General features: G+C 42.8%; 1 protein-coding gene across 4 annotated transcripts in view; it reads right to left on the bottom strand.

Annotated features, from left to right (window-relative positions):
* Positions 1-64: 64 nt before the first annotated feature.
* The window catches only part of LOC102302058 (membrane-associated guanylate kinase, WW and PDZ domain-containing protein 2), a 101,784-nt gene continuing 81,979 nt past the window's right edge, over positions 65-19,869 (bottom strand). For 2 of the 4 annotated variants that reach the window (XM_014337433.2, XM_014337434.2), the window contains exons 11-22: positions 19,395-19,563; positions 11,597-11,628; positions 9,317-9,509; positions 9,123-9,238; positions 8,520-8,712; positions 7,761-8,000; positions 6,382-6,567; positions 5,678-5,963; positions 4,782-5,061; positions 4,533-4,676; positions 3,940-4,078; positions 65-3,136 (exon numbers count right to left, since the gene is read on the bottom strand). In XM_014337433.2, coding sequence (XP_014192919.1) covers positions 2,442-3,136; positions 3,940-4,078; positions 4,533-4,676; positions 4,782-5,061; positions 5,678-5,963; positions 6,382-6,567; positions 7,761-8,000; positions 8,520-8,712; positions 9,123-9,238; positions 9,317-9,509; positions 11,597-11,628; positions 19,395-19,563 — 2,673 coding nt within the window. In that variant the 3' untranslated portion in view covers positions 65-2,441. Of the gene's footprint in view, positions 3,137-3,594; positions 3,684-3,939; positions 4,079-4,532; positions 4,677-4,781; positions 5,062-5,677; positions 5,964-6,381; positions 6,568-7,760; positions 8,001-8,519; positions 8,713-9,122; positions 9,239-9,316; positions 9,510-11,596; positions 11,629-19,394; positions 19,564-19,869 lie in introns of all 4 variants that reach the window. The other 2 variants (XM_014337438.2, XM_005934185.3) reach the window with 2 other exon arrangements.

Here is a 19,869-nt window from a genome sequence, read left to right on the forward strand (position 1 = left end):
TGAATAAACTGATCCATTATTTTCTCTTGTCCCAATTTTACAAGCAAGAACCTGTAGAAAAGAATATTTTACACCATGTCAAGAGTTTATTTGACAGTATTTCAGAATATCTTTCAGTAAACAAGTTTTGTTTTTTAGCAAAATGTAATATATCAGTACTGTCGCATTTCATAAAAATAGTTGTTCACGTCTTTGAAACTACAGTATCAATGATACAGTAAACCATATTTGTAGGAATACAGCTGTACAAGGTGAATAGTACACAATTAACACTACACAGTTATACTTGATCTCAGTGGGGGTTTATGAGCGTGCCATCCTTCACAGGTTCTGATAAGCAGATTTTTTTTTGTTTCTTCATACAAAAATCGGTCACAGCAGGCAAGGGGTGGGGGTGGGGGCGGCCTGGATGGAGACAGAGGGCTGGATGACGTATTCTTTCAGCGTTTCCTAACTTTGACATTTGTACATACGGCAAACACGTTTCTACAGCCTACTGCGTCTTTCCACAACCATTTTAATCACAGAACACACAGCTCAGTCAGAATCCACCGCGAATCAGGATCAGGCCCGATAACTCTCAATGCACAAAGTCCTACTAGTATCCCAGTCTGCAGGTGCCTGGCTTTCCCAGCAGCTTACGAGCACAGCTTGGATGTACCATCATGTTGCATTCAGTCAAACAGTCGCAATCTTTTTTTATTTTTTTTAATTAATCTGGTCCTCCAGTACTCAAAAGCTTAAGTGATAAAGTTTTAATAAAGAGCACACATCCCGCTGAGAGAAATGGATGACATCGAAATGGAGAAATGCAGGAGGACAGTGACGTCATATTTAAATGCATGTATGTTTCACAGATGTGACATTTGCGGGCAAGAATACAAACTTAACGTTAAGCTGAAACACGGAAACCGTGGTCCTCTTTGATACAGCCCTGTCTCCATAGACGTTCACAGCTCTACACTCCCAGACGACTCTAAGAAGAGGATGTGATGCTACAGGCTACATGTTATCCCCTTTAAAACACAAGGGGACAAAGGGCAATCATTGACACTGACAAGCTATACAGCCGAGTGCATCAAGATATATACTGCTTGGCGTCCGACGAAACTCAGCGGTTTGCTGACGTGTGTGCATGGTCGCTGATATCTGTTTTGCATTCAGTTCCCAAAATACTTCACAACGGCAACAGCTCTGCATTAGTTCGAGTAAGGCACTCTGCCCCACCTCATAACCATCGGCCTCCTCTTCCCCGCACCGATGCCCCTCTCCCACAGTGATGTGGTACACTTAGCACAGTTAAAGGCATAGAAATGGGAAATAGAGACTGGACAAATTTTTCCTTTTGATCATTAAAATGAATACAACACAGCTTATAATTCTGCACAATGACTGCATGGTTGACTGTGATCAAGTTGTGTACATAACTCAGAAGAGTATCGTGAGTTCTTACTAAGCCAACTGTCTTCAGTTACACAAAAGTTCAATTTTGTTCAATTTCGTGGGGAAAAAAAAATCCTTTTCGTCTCATGAGTGCCGACCGGTCTGCTCCACATCTCGATTTTCTGCCTTTAAAAGACACGAGTCCCTGTCTAAAGACATGGTGGTGTATATCCATGCACACAAACGCCGCCTGCCTCGGCGGTCCGGGTGTGGTGACTCGCACAGTCTTTGATATGTAGTTTTTAGACGAGGCCGTGGAAACAGTGATCCTAAAATACTGTCCTGCTTCTTTTTTTGTTTGTTTGTTTTTTTTAAACAATGTGTCTAACTACAACACTGCCTCAAAAACACCAATAGGTATGTTTCTGAGTTTACCAAATGTACATATTTTTCACATCTTTACATTTATAGTATGAGATATATTGGTAGGCATGTGCGATTTAACATATGTCAGGTTAACTGGGCTGTGGTTGGGGTCAGTGCCGTGTGTTCCAGGAGTTTCAGTGTCACTGCTTCCATCTGACACACCTGTAGTCTGGTTCATCCCACTGCGCAGAGAAAACAGGGCAAGAAAACAGAAATCTCCTGGTTCTACATATGTTTCTCTTCCTTGTGTGAGCCCACGCTGCACTAAACAGTCTGAACCAGATACAGTCGAGCATTTAAAGGTACGTATCGAAAGCACAGCTCCACTCCACAGAGTCAGGCGTCATTGCTCCATCTGTGATCAGAAAATCAGAAGTCGCATAAAAGGGTCCCCAAAGGTTTAGACCATATGTTACAATAGCTGTGTAAGTTTCTTTGTCTTTAAGGTGGTGGGTGTAATAATCATCTTGTAACAACAACTGAAATATAAAACATGATCTCAGAAGTCGATGGCGATGAAAACAGGGCAGACAGAGGCGGCAAGGGAGATCTACTGGTTCTCTGAAAGGTCCAGTGGTGAACCGAATGAGGAGCCATACAGTGTGACTCGGCCCAAACCAGTAAGATCCCTTCTACCTGCTTACTGTGGAGGTCCAGGACCTCAGGGTGCCAGGCAGTTTGTCAGACCCAGGGACATTCCAGGGCCTCGGGGAGGCAGCAGCACTCCTTGTTGGAGGATCTTCCACGTTTTTGGAGGGGCAGTAGAGCCCAATGTGGCCACCGGCCCGCTCATCTTCTCTGGAGAACAGACCTCGGGACACCAGCCTCTCCTGGAGGCTGATATGTCCATCTCCACTGCCCTGAGAGGCTCCGTTCAAATTCACACCAGCAAATGGGTCCCAGGGCCAGATAGTGCTTAACGCTTGTGTATGCAGATCCTTTCTCTTACAGCAGGGGGAGCAAGTCTCCCTTTGCCTCTCTCTTCTGTCAATGCACTTTCCCACAATAGCTTTGGAAGGCAAAGCACGAAGCTGTCTGTCGCCCGGTCCACAGTCCATCTCTCCCGACCCCTGAGGGGTTCCCTGCCCCCTGATGATGCATTTCTGCTCGGTGGACCTGCCACCTGCAGCCCCTCTAATGGAGCTGTGGTCTGTCAGCTTTGGAGCTTTGTCTGCCATGCACACTGTGGCCTCTAGAGGGAGCCGATGAGGGGAATCTGGGGCTGACGATGGATGGGATGAGAGCAATGGATTCAGGTGAGCTTCCAGGGTCACTTCCTGCAGGGCAGAGTGGGCTGTAGAAAGGGAATCCCAGGGGCCGGCACAGTCTGTCAGGGAGGAAAACAATATGCTCAAGAGGACTGATATGAAAGAGGTGGAAACGATCATGCACATGCATACAGAGACAGAAAGAAAGGGAAAACACCCCAGAGATAAACACGTTCTTTTATAATATCAGACAAACTTGCATGCACATGTGTATAAGCAGCACAGCAACAGACTTACGTGTAAGGATTTATTCAGTGCTTGTAAACAGTTAACATATTTGCAGCTGTGTGTGACTGACTGATCCCGAGCAGCTCTCGAGTACAAAGTCTACTTCAAAGCCCTCTTCAGGACAATTAGACCCAAAGGGTCACTACAAACCATCTTCCACTCTTACTATAGCACACACGAGCACAGATGCACACATGTCAGCTACTTTCCCATGCAAAAACTCGTGACCACAGTTATAGCACACAGATTAATCAGTATGGAGAGAGAGAGACATGCAGTTTTCACAAACCGTGTCTTTAGAGTGGCCCATTAGGAAGAAATAGGGGGAGCTTAGTGTGTCACCTTTCATGCACATGGAGAGGTTGGGAGGTACCATTCCTGAGGGAAGGCAAATAAAAGCCTATACCAATCATTAGACTTAAAGCAGAGGGGTTACAACACACGAAGGCTTGAGAGTCGCTCGTTACCATCTACTGTTTAATCAAAGTAGGCTTTCAGATATTAGTCGAGGAGTAAAAAGTGGACAGATATGAATGCATGTTAATGTGTTCTTGAGTTAAGTTGAAGAGCAAACAGTAAATCTTTAGTAAGAGTGTAAACAATGAGACTGCGTCTCTTTGTAAGGAAAACTCACCATATTCTGGCACCTGTCCTGTGCCTCTCTTTAGCAGCAGCCTGACCCGCCTGCCTCCCGCTTTGATGAGTTCAATGGCGCGGGCGTGAGTCATGTCCCTGGTGCTGTCTCCATTAATCTCTATGATCTGATCTCCAACCTGGACGAGACACACACAGGAGCGGGTCAGTTTCTGCCACCCTCGGTTTACTCACAGCAGAGTAACTTTTCCACACAACCAGTCTTCTCTTGGGGAACCTCCACTGAGCAACTTGTTCAAGTACATTTCAACACGAGAGGTTAAGAGTGAGCAAAAGGTTTGCTCAATTCACTCAATTTACTCAATGCATTCATACTTACTCACTTGAGCAGAAGGAAAAATCCATGCTCTGTTAAACTTTACACCATTACTAAATTTTAACAAGGACGCTGAGTGATATTATGTGACACGACCATTTAGATGGATGTATGTGTGTGTTTGGCTTACTTCGGATTAATCAGACTTACTTTTTCCATTTTGAAAAATAAAACAGAGCCATTACTATTCACCAAGTGCAATCCCAACCATCTGCCAAAGAGTGCTTTCACTCTTGTCGTGGTTTTCCTTATCTCACCCTCATCCTTCCATTTCGTATAGCAGGACCATCCTCTGCAAGGCGCAACACAAACAGGTCCATCTTGTACTCTCTGCCTCCTCGAATACTGAAGCCAAAACCTTTAGCGCTTTTCTCGAGCTCCACTGTAAAGTAATCATAGTCCTGCAGAACAAAATGTAGACGATTTACAACAGAAAAAAATCAAATATGCAATTTCTATGTGAAAAGCAATGATTATGATAAATATAATTGGAATAAGTTACAAACCTGCATACAAATGAAGGATGTACGGTCAACATAAGCAGACAGCTCTTGGTCAAGCTCTACCTGTGGTCTGAAGTCAGCTGGGATCCCTAGAGGGAACTGCGCAGCTGCAGGGTGCTGTCTAAAATCCAGCAGACCAGGTGGGTGTCTGTAGTCCAGTGTTGGTGGCTGCCGATAATCAGTCACTGGTGGGTGACGGTAATCTACCGGCGGTTGCCGGTAGTCAGTGAATGGAGGATGGCGGAAGTCAGGTTTGACATCCTGTCTCGCTTTTACCTCTGACCTGCCATGAGAATGAAAAGTTGACAAAAATCTGAGCAGCGAGGTGAAAAAAGCATCCCTGTTGGAATAAATTTGCTGGCGAAGTAACACTGGAGATGTAAGGAAGGAAAAAAAACAGACAATTACTGGGTGTGTGCAGATGAGAAGGCTCATCACAAAATGGATAGGTGGGAATATCAGCCTCTGTTATGAAACTTTTATCAAGTTCACACTTGCAAAATGGGCATCAACCCACAGCTCTGGGAGGACTGCTCACAGTGTCGCATTCTGAGACTTGCGTGCGCGCACACTCACGCTTTCATAGTTTTGACACACAGCAGGGTCCAATTGCTGGGATCCTGCATTATAGAGGTGATACCTTAAAGTAAATTATTCACTGCACACTGTAGAAGCTAAGTGGTGTTATGCAACTGGGTAGAAACCAGCCTGAGACAGAGTGTCTTACTGGGACATCAGTTGTCTGCAGTCACAGGTTTTCTGCTACACTGACTGGGACACTCTCTTCAGCATGCACAATTTGGTATCTGTCACCTGTGAACTTCATGCCCCTCCTCCTTTCAGTCATTCTGTGTGCTTTTTAACAAATCTTACCAAACACCCTCTTAACCCAGCCTTACCTGCCATCGTGGAGGTAGAGCTGTGGATGGGGGCCAGATGGCTGCGTGACTGGGCTCTGCTGGGTTCCTGCTGGTGCAGGAGGACCAGTCACCGCTTGGTTTGTCTGAGCTGGTGTCTGGCCGGGTTGGACTGGTGTCTGTCCGGGTGCTTGACCTGGCTGAGCGACCATTTGGCCAGACTGCGTGCCTCCTTGGCTTGTCTGGGCTACAGGACTGGGCTGGGTCTGCGGGCTGTGTTTCTGGGTCATGGGGCTCTGCTTCTCTGAACTAGGACCAGAATGGGAGCCTGCGATGGACAGAGGGTTAGGTAAGATTGTACCCGATTGGCAAAGCTCTGAATAAAAAGTGAATTGAATGGATTGACAAATAAAACATGCTCAGGATGTTTAAGATTGCAGAAGAGAACTCTTCTGAATTATTTGTTCCATTTGCTAAAAAACCTTCTAACATTTATGTTTCTGCATCACCAAGCACAAACCCTGTATCCTTTATAGATGACTAAATATAGAAGCCTTTTGACTTTTTAACCTCAGTAAATGCAACATTTTGTGTGTGTAAGACTTTCTTTGGCGAAGTGAAATAAAATATATTCATATGAGATAGAGGGCACCGAGTTCAGGGAGTTTCCTGCAAAGGTAAAACAGGAGCCAAATAAACATTCACAGAACAACGTCTGATTTTATTTGCCGCACCAAAACACTTACTCTCCTCTGGTATGATGTGCAGAGTGACTGTTAGTCCAGCATCTTTAATGAGCTTGACGATGTCTGCATGCGGCATGCTGATAATGGATTGTCCGTTCACTGCCAGGATCCGGTCGCCCACCTTCAGCTTCCCACATCTGTCGGCCGGGCTGCCCTCGATGATGCGTCCTATTTTATGGGGCACAGCTGGAAACGGACAAAGGCAAGGTGGTTGGTCATGAGGAATTTTGAAGAAAGATGTGAAAACAGCACATTAGTGTTTGTATTACAGCCTTAGCTTCACAGGTTAGGACTGCAGCCACTGTTTAAAATGACAGGTTTAAATATTTTGTTGCCTTGTAACTGCAACACAGAAGTGTAGGTTTTAAAATTTCATGATGACAGTATGCCAACTAAACACATGGAATTTTGAATTTAAGCTTTTACATACACTTAACAAAAAACAGAAAATTTTCACTTCATTATGAAATATCTCTGAACTCTGCGCATAGAAAACCCCTCAGGGACTATTCACCAAGCACCATTACATCCTGAACTAATGTTTAAAATTAGTTCAGTATGCCCCAAAATGGGTCTGCCAGACCCACTTAGGGGGTATGTTTATTTTTAGGTGTGTACAGAAATATTGCAGTGGATGTTCCCAGAATGTGTAGGACATTTGAGAAGAATCCATTAATCTTCAGAACAAAACATCTTCACTGTGCCATCAGTCCAATCGGACTGAAGAATCCCACAGTCTGCTGAAAGATATTAGCTCCCTGTAGCAAAGCGTAATCATATGTTTAATAAAGCCTCATTTAAGACAGAAAGATGCTTTTAATACTACTTAGGCTGAATGAAGAGGAAAAAAAATCCCCACAAAAATTATAGTCTTACAAGACAAATTAATTTCTCTTGACCCCGACTAATGGAAGCTCTGAAGCTACTGGACGGGATAAGAAACAGCACTTTAGTGGAAGTGATTCTATGATAATGACCTAATCTCTTACCAGGCATAGACTTTGAAGACAGCAGGCAATGTGAAATTAAAAAAAAAAAAAGAATACATTTAAAAAATACATTTTGATATTTAAATCAAAAGAAATATATCCTAAAAATATTTGAGATATGAAGCTAAATTTGCACAGGAGTCATTATATATGTTCGAACTTTATACCATAAAGTTTTTATGCTGGTCGAGCAGGAGGCCCGTGTTGGTTTGAGATTAAATTATGCATTTGCATTTTCCCCCATGAAATAGATACAGCAGCAAAAACTAAAAAGGCGACTGCACAGCCACCATCTTTAGGATGATTGCTCATCAGGATGTAAAAATCACCATTTATCTTTAGGAATGACCTTCTGGGATAATGACAGATGCAAGTCATTGTGTAACTCACTGATGACAGTGGCATTTTCCGGTCTGTTCAGGGAGCTGATGATGACAAAGCCGAAGCCCTCGTTCTCCTTGCGGTTAATAACCACATCGCTGGTTTGCAGGGAAGATCCCTCCGGTGGCGAAGTGGCAACCGGGGCAGCGACCACCGGAGGCCCCGAAGCTGAAGCTGCGTCGCTACGTGGAGAGCTGTGCTGCGTGGACACTGAGCCGGGGCTGCGGCCGTTCACGGGACACTGTTCACCTGAAGGAGAGGACGAGAGCAGGCGAGATGAGTCCGCTCACGGCGGTCATTGAGTTTTCACAGTTTCCCGACAAAAGCAGCTAAAGATGAAAGATGTAGCCACTGACAAAAATGAAAACAACAGTGGTCTTCTTCAATCCCAGCAGGGATTCTGTGTCAAAGTCAAACTTGGCTTCTCTGCTTGTCATTTATGACTCTTTTGTAACCGCTTGCCCCTGCAGGAGAAGCGCACCCAGAAAGACACAAACCACAGAGCCTGCTGCTGCAGAGCTGACAATGAACAAAGGATAAATGTATGTATGATCTACTACCACAGAAAGGATGTGTGGGTGAGAAGTACACAGAGATCCTGCGCGCAGACTGTTAGCATGTGTGCTGTGTCCAAGCTGTGTTTTTTTAATTTGATGCCAGTGAAATGTGCAGCCTGTTCTCCAATCTTGGTCAAGTGTGAAAAAAAAGACAAAAACACAAAACAAAAAAGAACAGAAAAAAAAATCAACAAACAAAACATGTCCTCACCAGGCATTTGCACTCTCCTTCTCACAGTCAAGCTGACTTGACCATTGCGAGCGGCTGCGTGCATCAAGTCTATTACGTATTTGTGCGGTTTCCCAGCAACCACATTTTTATCCACAGAAATGAGCTCATCCCCGGGTCGAAGCCGCCCGTCGCGCTCAGCGGGAGTGTTCTCTATTATAGCGCCAATGACAATCTGTTCAAAGACAATCAATATTAGCAGCATAGATTTGGGTGAAGGAGATGAGTCGAAGACAAGTGGAAACACACAACAGTTGCTTTACTTAGCTTGTAAACTACCTTTGGGTCATGGTAACAGTTTTTCACCTTCTTTATATCCTTATGTCACATTCTTTCTCTGTCATAGACTGCATGCTGTTGTACAACGTGGACAAGTTAGCAAGGCGTTACTTCAGTATGGGAGGCACTGAGCAGTTAGAGGGTCAGCAAAGTGTGAGAAGGCCACTTGTGTGCAAGTCTGTGTGTGTGCCTGGAGGCTGTTTTGGGACTGGATGGAGAGTGTGAGACAAGATTAAGTGCAAGTCAGATGAGGCTGGTGTGTATGAGGTTAAAATATGAGTGTGGTCCAGCCCGTCCCATACGAGCCTTGTCACGGGCGTCCGGACTCACAGCCTGCACGGCCTCGTCTCCCCCCAGGATGCGGAAGCCGAATCCAGTCTTCTCCCTCAGCAGGTGCACCTCCACCTCTTCGTACTCCGGGCCTGGCACACAGGAGCTTACGGTTAAAACAATGCTCGATTTTCCGCCTTAAACTAAAAAATAAAGTTTTCCGTACTCACGTCTGCTCTCGTAGATGGCCCTCGACTTCTCATAAAGGTCATACGGGTCGGGTTTGTTAAGGTCGAAGCCTTCGGTGGAGTCAGGCACAGAAGTGCGGTGCTGTGGCTGGTTTGGGAAGGGCGTACCAGGCGGCAATACTGGACCAGACAGATTTGCTTGAGGGCTGCTGTGTGGATCCCATTGGTCAGGTAACTAGAAGGAAGCACCAACAACAGTTGTTTAACTTAACTCAGTTTTGCCTATTCATTTTTATTGTTTGTCTTAAATTAACCATTACTTATTATTATTTTATTATAAATTATCACTATAAATAATAGTTCAAATATGTCGCTATGAAGACTTCAAAACTCCTTCAGCCAAGTATTCAGGATTAAACACATCAAATGTTTAAGTGCTGGACACAAAAGACTGTTTTTGCATTGCGGGTTTAACTTTCCATATCTAAACACAATAGGCTGAACATGGGCATTATGATCTTTCAAACAGTAATGAATGCTATGTCAAAGCAACAGAATTAAAGACAACAGACACAGTTTTTGAAATTTTGCCTTTGGAGATATTCATCAGTAGATTTGAAATGAAATGATCAAGATGTGAGTGAAGTGCAGACTTTCAGCTTTAATTCACAGGGTTTAATAAAAATAACAGACTAAATGGTTGGGACAGTTTTCTCATTTTAACAGGCTTAAAGGTAACCAGACAGTTAAATGTGAGTCTTTGTTATTTTATGATAACTTAAGGAGATAAAATAACGGGTTCGATCGGGGCTCAAGAGTTGGGAGTTCGCCTTGTAATCGGAAGGTTGCCGGTTCGAGCCCCGGCTTGGACAGTCTCGGTCGTTGTGGCCTTGGGCGAGACACTTCACCCGTTGCCTACTGGTGGTGGTCAGAGGGCCCGATGGCGCCAGTGTCCAGGAGCCTCGCCGATTAATCGCTGATTAATAAGGTGTCAAAGTAAGTGAAGGAAGCCGTCACTAGCTTGGGGTCGAGTGCTTACTCTACGATCTGGTTCATTTTAAAAGCTCAGCCAGCTCAGCAACGCCAAAAAGCATAAAAGATAACAGAAGACAACTAAAGTTCATGATCACAGAGGAAATTCCAAACATTGTAACCAAGTCAGATTACTTCGCTGTAGATATGCGAATGTTCATGCCTTCATGCATGTAAACAGAGTTTACAACAAGCTGCAAACTAATGGTTACATTTAACAACAGGAAGATCAGATTAGACATTAGTCAAGACTTTTGCACACCAAAAAGATTTATTAGAATGAAAGAAGAGAGAAGCGTGGAAATGTAAACCAAGGCCTTCGTTCAATCTATCCAACATGGTGGAGGCACTGCTATGGCATCGACACACAGTCAGTGTTTATTGATGATGTGGCTGCTGACTGAAATAGCAGAATTAATTTGAAGTTACACAAAGATAAATACAGTACAGATGAATAATGACCCAAAATACACTCACGTTAAAAACCTATTAATATAAAGAAATAAAATGCTATTTAATGGCAGAGACAGTCACAAGATATTAACTGATCAGACTATGGACCAACAAGCAGCTGCAGTACAGACTAGCAATGCATCGTCCTCCTTTGTGAAGGAAATGCAGCATTTAGCCTTTATGAAGTCAGTTTTTCATTTCTGAATTTGCATCTAGGTGTTAAAAAAAAAAGAGAAAAATCTTCTATTTATGATTAGTTTGTCCAGTTAACTTTGGAGCCTTTGAAAATGGGGTGACCGTAAAATGGCTATAACTCTTTAAAGCCCTTGAATTAAAGCTGAAAGTCTACACTTCAATCACATCTTGATTGCCTCATTTTAAATTCACTGTAGAGGCAAAAATAGGAAATCTGTGTTCTTCTCTAAACGCTGAAGGATGTGAGTGTGTGTGTGCAGATATGCAGAAAATAATGTTGAGAAGGAACACGTGTTATTATCCAGTAAAGAAAAATAACTATTATGAATTTAAATTAACAATCATATTTCAAACTTAAATGCGGTGACAATCACCACACCCGAATGTGCTGTGTAATGTAAAGGAGAACAGATTGTTCGGCCAGCAACAGGTAGTCTAAAAATCAACCTGAAGAGGGGGTTTTTTCCCCCCCCAGCTGGTGCGATGTACCTTCTGAAGTGATCAAAGTAATAAGCAGCTTAGGGGAGGATGTCTCTTTTTACAATAAAGTAAAAGCCAAACACCTCTGAGGTAACACAGTCTCTGCAACCAGTGCTGATCCCTAACACACAGCCAGAAACACATTTAGTTCAATCCCCGTACCTGTTTGGAGGCCTTCCATGGAGAGATGTGGCCTGAGGAAGAAAAACAAAGTTAACACAGAACAAACTCAAATAATCTGTTCCATTTTTAAGGAAAAACAGAAGAATCGACGAAAACAACTACACGGGAAAAAACCAAACAACGAAGATCTGAGAACAAGCCTTTCTGCTGATGAGATAAAAATCAGAAATCTTCCCTTAATGAGTGACAAAAATCCGCAGTTTGCTGTTTTCATATTTCTCTGTTTTGACTTTGTTTGTGTAACTCTTCTTAAACTGGTTTGGTTGTTGCGTTTGTTTTCAGCATAATTACATCATTAGCTGCAGGCGAAAGCACAGGCCCCCGCCCCTCCACACAAACCCGCAAACACACACTATTTGCTGTGAAAGTTGTGTATTATCCGTGCGCAGGAAGCACGGAGAGCTCTACATCACAACAACAATCTCATCGCCACAGCTCCCCTGTGACTCCTCTGAGTCAAAGACATACAGAACATTTATGCTGCTAAGACCCAAATACATACATTTATACATGGAGAAAATGTACAGTAGCTGCCTTGTACAAACATTTAGACTGAATCTTTACACTTGAGGATAGAAATGCATAAACAAAAAATCCTCCATCTGATGTGGGCGCTTGGAAAGTATTCTTTTGAGAATCCAAGCATGCTTAATATCTGACAGTTTCTAAGATTTTCTGAGAAATGTCAGGGAGCGCCGGGTGGAATATGCTGTATTTATGGAACAAAAATGTGCAGTTGCTGGAGAACCCTGATGCAGCTTGCTTGCAGCAGCTTTCAACCTGTTGGGTAACTGAGAATTACAGGTGTTTTTGCATCTGACAGCACGCAGGAGAATGTGAAGGGATCCTGATTATGTGACTACTTCACTAGGGTTGATTTAAAAAACAACAACAAAAAAACAAAACCTGTTTACACTACTGTAGTGCCCCCTAGACGTGATGAGTCTGATGATGGTTGGCGGAAATGTAGCCAATAAACAAGTCTCCTCAGTGCATTAAACTAAATCCACACACACAAAAGTTTTTTTCCTGCACATCTCACAATTCCCAAGATATGAGCCAAAACATTTTGCAGTATTCATCACCATATGGTGGCACTGCCATTTTTCAGTAATGGCTCAGTCACATCAGAGCAAAAATAGGACAGCAGCCTCCTTGTGACTGGGGGTGGGGGAAATGGTGTTTGATGGTCACTCCACTGAGTATTTTTTACATTCAGCAACCGGCTGCAAGCAGTCGTGGTGACCATGTCAATCGCAAAGCGATTACACAGGTGGGAAGCAACCTGTCCCCAAATAACTGCTGACTGACTGCAGTCACTCTCAGACAGATTGGTGAAGGTTTGCAAATAATTGCCATCATTTATAAATGCAGACAGATTGCCAACACATCTAAGTCAGTCTACACCAGTGAACGCAACTTGTCTGCAACATGTCTCTCTGCAACAGCTGGTTTCTGGTTATATTTATATTTAGTCTGGTTGCTTATATATCAAGCATTACCGTCAAAGTGCCAAAGTGCAGTCCTGCAGCAACTACGTCAGTATTTGTGGAAGAGTTGAATTTCTGTTTCAGATCCATGAGGCTCTGGCTTGATGCTGAATGTAAGCAGTTAATGTGAGTTTCTTTTTTTAACATGAATTTCTTTGCATGTAGACAGCCAGAGATTAGCAGTTGTTCGTTGATTTATTGCAGTAAGGGTGATCGTGGCTCAACAAATAGAATAGGATGCAATGACAATATCACTATAATAACAGTCAAATGTAACCATAAATAATTACTGTCTCACTACATCGGTCTGCTTTTTAGATTTGTGAGATGAAGCCCAGAACATGTACCAACAAACAGAACGGCTTTCAATTAAAAAAAATAAATAAATAAATCAGAGAGCGCGAGAGAGTCGAGGACAACTAAATACGACAAATCACTGCATGTCAGTATGAAGTGAAAATGAAAATTTTAATTCATTTCCTTTCACTTTTTCCCCCACTTTGAATCCCGCCTCCCCCATTTGCCCAGTTAAAAGCATCTTTGCAACCTGGAAATATTTTCCATTTCAAAACCAAATGTCATCCATCCTAGCTGTATCTGAGAGTGTGGAGGAGGGAAATAGAATTAAAACGCTCCCATAAACACTGATGAGCGCCATCCATGGTGCTACACAGTGGCGGCGGCGGAGGGAGGGCTCTTTGGGAGGCTGGGACTAATAACCACGTTCTGCAGGGAATACGGGCCTTAAGGGAAGCCTTTAAGAACTTCTAATAAGTCCTTTTCAGAAAACTTTCCTTAATGACCCACTGAAGGAAATGAGCTACAAGGCAATTGTCCACTCATATTACAGAGAACCATCATCCTTACAGACACATTTAAGCACATTTAAATGCTAATATAATTCACCAGCATGTGTGGCGCACTCGTATGCATGCTGATGAATTACAAATGAATGACTTTTAGGAGGCTTCACATGGTCTCTCTCACAAGTCAGTGGTCAAACAGTCTGGCAGGCTAGTATCACAGACTAGCCTGCTGAGTTCTGGATGGCCTTCAGATTAGCCTGATTGGCTTGTGCAGCCCGACACCTTTTTCTTTCCAGCCTCAGTATGCATCCTCATTGGTGCTGCAACATGTCTCTGGTCTGTGGTTGGCTCTGCTTCAAACTGGGATGTCAGGGGACGGAGCTGTGAACATGACCAGAGCTCCGTGCAGCTCTGGCAGTGTGCCCACGCTACAGTCAAGCAGTCAGACAACACACACACACACAACACACACAGTCATACATGCAGAGGAAGTCTAGCACTGTGTCTCCGTTACAGAGGGCTCTAATGCACTCAGTCACACATCTAAAATCATGTGGTCAGCCTAAATCTCACTGATGCTCTGCACAAAAATTCTTCATCTGAGAACTCAAACATGTTTAAACATTCCTGACATTTTGCACATCTGAGTCACTGTAAAGGACCTTGTCCCCTCTTTCACCCTGCAGAGAAGAGAGAGGCACGGAGAGAGCCGGAGAGCTTCCTGGTGTGTCAGGCTGATAGCCCCTGTGGGGTTGTTGTCTTGAGTTGTTTGACAGAAACTGGTGAGTTTGTGAGGAGATGGCATCTTTGGGGGAAGGGGTGGGGGGGTAATCTGCCACATTCAGCCTAGCATCTAGAAGGATATCTATTCAGAAAGATATACTTTGCAACTGTGTATCTACATGTGACTCTGCATTAGCGTGTGCATAAATGTTGTATCTGAAGCAGTGTTTTTGCAACGGCTGACCTCCAGGTGGCAGATGTTGGCTCTGCACGGTTGGGCCGCCACGGGGAGCATCGCAGCATTTGATCTGAGTGGCTCACATATACATCCACACATGCAGCGGCATACCCTGGTGTATTCTGTGTTCGTGCTGAAAGCACTTTAGTCATTTGTACTCATTTCATACAGACATCATCCTTATAGATCTCCAATTATTGCCAATAATGTATTCAAAGTAATCAGGACCTGCATGAAAATCAGCAAACCACCCAGCAGCACTTACATCAGACAGTCTGATGTATCAGGATCGCTAAGAACTAATGTCTTTGATGGCTTGTCAGGTCTGCAATCATAATTCGTGCCACACTTCAATTAATTAAACCTTAGACGCATAGGAGACTGATTGACTTCATTCCTAATTAAATACAATTCGCGAAAAGGGTGATGCAAACGAGGGCATCGCCATAATTCCTCTTTATTGTTTTGATATCATCTCAGAAACAAAGCATATTAACTCTGAACTCCTGGCAAATTATCTCTGGAGAAACTACAGACATAATGACAAAAACAAGCATTAAAATGTGAACTTCAAAGATGCTGCACGCCTCATTCAAAACACAATGAGCTCATGAGGTTTTCTCTTTAAACGGCTAAACAACAGAAGATGACTTTTGTTGTTCTTCACTTTCATGAGCAACAATGCTCCATATTTAACTGCTGTGTAGTTTAGTGTGTGTGTGTGTGTGTTTCAGGCAAATGGTATAGGCAGCCCGGGGGGAATTATCAAGTCAAATGCTGACCTGTGACCTGAACACCTCCGAGAGAATCAGAGCAAGAGTACGTGTCAACAAATGCAGCTTCCACTGTGCAATTTTATTTCCTTGCAGGTGGCTAAACATACAGGAACTACAAAAAGTGGGAAAATAGCCACACTCCATGCAGTCCTGGCAGAACTGCAAGAATCTATACTTCAAGCTTCAACACCATGAAATTCTCCTCAGCCCCCTTTCTCGCCGCCTTTATAACTCCATTTTGATTTATTTTCTCACACCAAGGGTGTGCGATTGTCTTCTCCCTTCACTGAACATGTGCAGGAGCATTATACGTGGAAAACAGCAGCTCATTGCAGGTATTGTGGAACCTCACTAGCCCCGAAATTTGTCAAAATACAAAGAGCCAACAGTCTAATAAGTCAGATTTAAATGCTTGTTTAATAGGATAAAAGCCTGTGCCATTGTGAGAAAGCAATGGAAGTTTTGCAATGGACAGGAAAACAGATCACAGCCAGTAATAAGACTCCATATATTCTCTTCTTGTCCCGCTTTCCTTCACCTAACATAACATCAAACTAGATTTGTATTCAGCAAAACGGTAAAAATGTGGTTTTGCAGCCCGTGCGAGCACAGTCAGTATATTCAGCCAAACAGCATCACACCATCCAGTTCATCCTGTTTGCCAGCTAGATGACACTCTCCAGTAATTTCTGTCCAAAGCACATTGCAGTAAAATAACTGCATTTGTTCTGAAGATGAGTGGCCTCAGTGGGAACGAAACTGCTTTCCCCACAACAGTGCCGGTGCCATCTGTGCCCAGAGAGTCGCGCTACACCTGACGGTGAGTTTAACGCCGCCTCTCATCCCAACTCCCCACTTCATTTTACATTTGATGTGCTGTATCTTAAAACTCCCTCCATGTCAAATCCCCCTCATGCCTCTCTGTTCTGTTTCACTGGAAAACATCGATGACATGTTGGTGATAAAGCTGCACTTGGAAACCGCTGAGAACACATGGTGCGATGCACAAAACACTTAGTGTGACATCTGCTGACACTTTTTTCCTGATCTGTAATATTGATGTGTATTCACTGGATGAGTCACCGCATATGAAATACACTAAACAACATATTGTTCATTGCATCCTTAGGTTATATCATTTCTAATAATCTGTCCTGCAGCCATTTGTACCTGCATTGATCAAATTTCCCCACGGTGGATATTAAAGTTTCATTTTCTTAACCGACACAATGTGAAATACATTTGAATTGTTTCACTTTTTATGAAATCCCCCCCCCCCCTTGCCAACAGATAATTTGCACCAGACAAAATTATTCTTCCAGCTTCTAAAGTATTTATTATTCCAAAAATAAAATCTCATCTTAAGACCTGAATAAAATCCGAATAAATAGGCCGTGTTACTTGAACGAGTTTAAAAATAGAACAGGTCTCGAAATCATCATAATCAAAATCTCTTTAGCTCTTTCAGTGCTCACTGTCAACTCTACTTGACTTCTCTATTGCAAAGCTGCAGCTGGAGGTGACGATGCAAAGCAAAACGATGTTTGTGCACGTCAAAGCCAGAAACCAGCTTACATTTAGCGGGAAGCTGCTCTTGCACTGGACTCTTCTTTAATTATTCTTCTGAGTTATGAACAGTAACAAAATATCACATGTGATTCTGCATTAATTGGAGTGAAATCGTTTTTGTCACCACTGCAAACTTAAACAGATCAAAGAGGGGCATTAAAAGAGGAGAAACTTGCTGGACTTTCACTATAACCAATTTGATCATTCTGGCTAAAAACAGTAATCACAGTGGTGCAGTGGTTAGCTCTGCTGCCTCACACAACGATGGTTTTTGGTCAGTCTTGGCTCAGTCTTCCTGTTTTTATTACTACAGTCCAAAGACAAGCATGTGAGTCAAAACTACCCATGGACTTCTGTGTTTGCACCTTATGACGGAGTGGCGACCTAACCCGGTTGTAATCCAGCTCTGGTTCGGGTTCAGATGGAACAGGTGCCAGCCGTTGGCAATCCTAAAATGAATGGGTGGTTAAGAAAATTGATGGATAGGTGGTTCCCAAAGTTTCCAAAAGCAGGATCAGAGGTAGAACATTTCCAGTGGCAAAATTCCCAGTTTAAGGGTGCTTTCACATCTGCAGTGTTTGTTCCGTTTAAACTGAACTCTCATTCATTTTTTCCCTTCGTTTGTTCATGTGTGAACATAATAAACGGCCACACTGAGGCTCTTTGGAGGAGATGGTGAACTCCAGTGCAGTTTGTTTATGGTGCTAATGTGATCACAACCAACTACCTGGGGTACATTGCAAGTTTGAGCTAAAAAACTTTCTGTAGCCACTTATGCTTTGTATTTTCAATGCGGGAATGTTCAATAGATGTGCAAAGGTCTGTACGGGCAAGCAACCAGCTGGGAAATCAACATAAATTCTCCATGTTCTCCTATAGTCCAAAACAGAGCTCCTTCTTCCTATATTATTTATATATTTATTTTGTTGCTTCTGCCCCAAGATCACATGCGGCCAATGAGCGGACTGAACATTCTCACGTGATTTGTAATGACGCATTTTGGCTCGCTTTAAGTTCATCTGGATTTTCTTCTGTGTGAAAAGAGACCAAATCACAGGGAAAATACTACCAGTTTACAAACTCATCAACTGATTCGGTCCAGAGTAAATTCAAGAGGCAGACACTTTCTCTAGATTTTAGATTAGAGTTTAAACAAATTATTTTGATAAATCTCATAGCAGTTGTGCAAGTCTCAGGCTGCTTGAGGAGCTCCCATGAAGAAGAAGAGGCTCGTCCACACCCCTCTTTTCCACTCCCCATTCATTTACAGCTTATAGTTCGGCGAGGATCTGTCAGCTAAATGCAGCAGGGTGGCCTCTTATGCATTTATATGGCACGATCGCATTTCATTAACTTTGTGTCTTCTCTCCCCTGCAATTCATGTTTTATTGTGTTCTCTCTGTGTGCTGCCTCTTTTTCCCTTAAATCCAAGCCGTTGTGGCAGATGGCTGCACCTCCCTGACCCTGGTGCTGGCGGAGGATTCCTTCTGTTAAAAGGGTTATCTTTATAAAATTTGCTATAATATACTCTAATATTATATTAAGTGATTTGTTAGTTCAGTAAGTTTATTTTTATTAAGACTGGGCAGAGAAATCTGCCCGGCATACATTACTCATTACAGCTTTCCTAGTATCCAAAATGGAGGAAAAAGGAAAAATAAAACAACAAGAACAAAAAAAGTGTAAAAGTTATTTACACCTGTACCCATGTACCCAAATAGTTTTGTACATTATCTCTTTTGAAAGACATAAATGAATTTGGCATATTCATTATTATGTCAGAGTTGTTCATTATTTCATCCCAACAACAAAAAGGTTTCTTTAATACCTTCTCCCAATATTTACCTGATAGTAGCTTCTCCTACATTACACTGACATTACAACTTCTTTCCTGAATTGAGAATAAAACCTTTGTGCAAAGTCTAAGAGTGACTTTAATTTTGCTCTGAACAATATTCACATTATTTTCTAATAAAAAATTTGAAATTACTATTGTTATTTGACACTATATGAATCAAACTGAGTTTAACTTTCACTTACTGTTCTGTTCTATTTGGGAAGATTTAAATTAGGTGCCATTTACAAGCTTTTTTTATTTAGATTTGTTTTTGCAAAAAGAATGTGTTTGCAGTGAGAAACAGTCAAAAGAAACAAGGTAAATGTTGTCTCTCTCACCTGTTCCTCCTCTCTGTATGAGGAGTGTTGCTTCTGCTCCCACAGGACACTCTTTGAGCATCTCCACCACTCGTCCATGTCCAGCTGCAGCCACTGACTGCTGGTTTACCTCCAGGATCAGGTCTCCTTCTACCAGCCCCGATGCTCCCTGTGAGCCCGCGTCTAGCACCTGCACCACATCATCATCCACCGTTACTACACTTGGCTTCATGGTACCTTCCAATCTCAAACATAAAACTGCTTTTGTAAACCACAATCAATAAAAATGGGTTACAGTGGAAAGCTGCAATTGCCCACAGTGGGACCTAAATTCTAAAATCTTCACCGCACATGTTGTACTGTTTAAAGATTTATAGGAACAGCCATCTGAGCTACTTCGATTCAAGAAGACTAAGAAATTCTTAAAACAAAAGGGGAAAAGCACAGATGCTGTCATGTTGGTGGAGACAGATGTATATTGTGGTGCAGATGTTTT

The sequence above is a fragment of the Haplochromis burtoni genome, unplaced genomic scaffold, assembly GCF_018398535.1.
Source record: "Haplochromis burtoni strain Fernald_Lab_line unplaced genomic scaffold, NCSU_Asbu1 Contig_179, whole genome shotgun sequence".
Taxonomy (NCBI): domain Eukaryota; kingdom Metazoa; phylum Chordata; class Actinopteri; order Cichliformes; family Cichlidae; genus Haplochromis; species Haplochromis burtoni.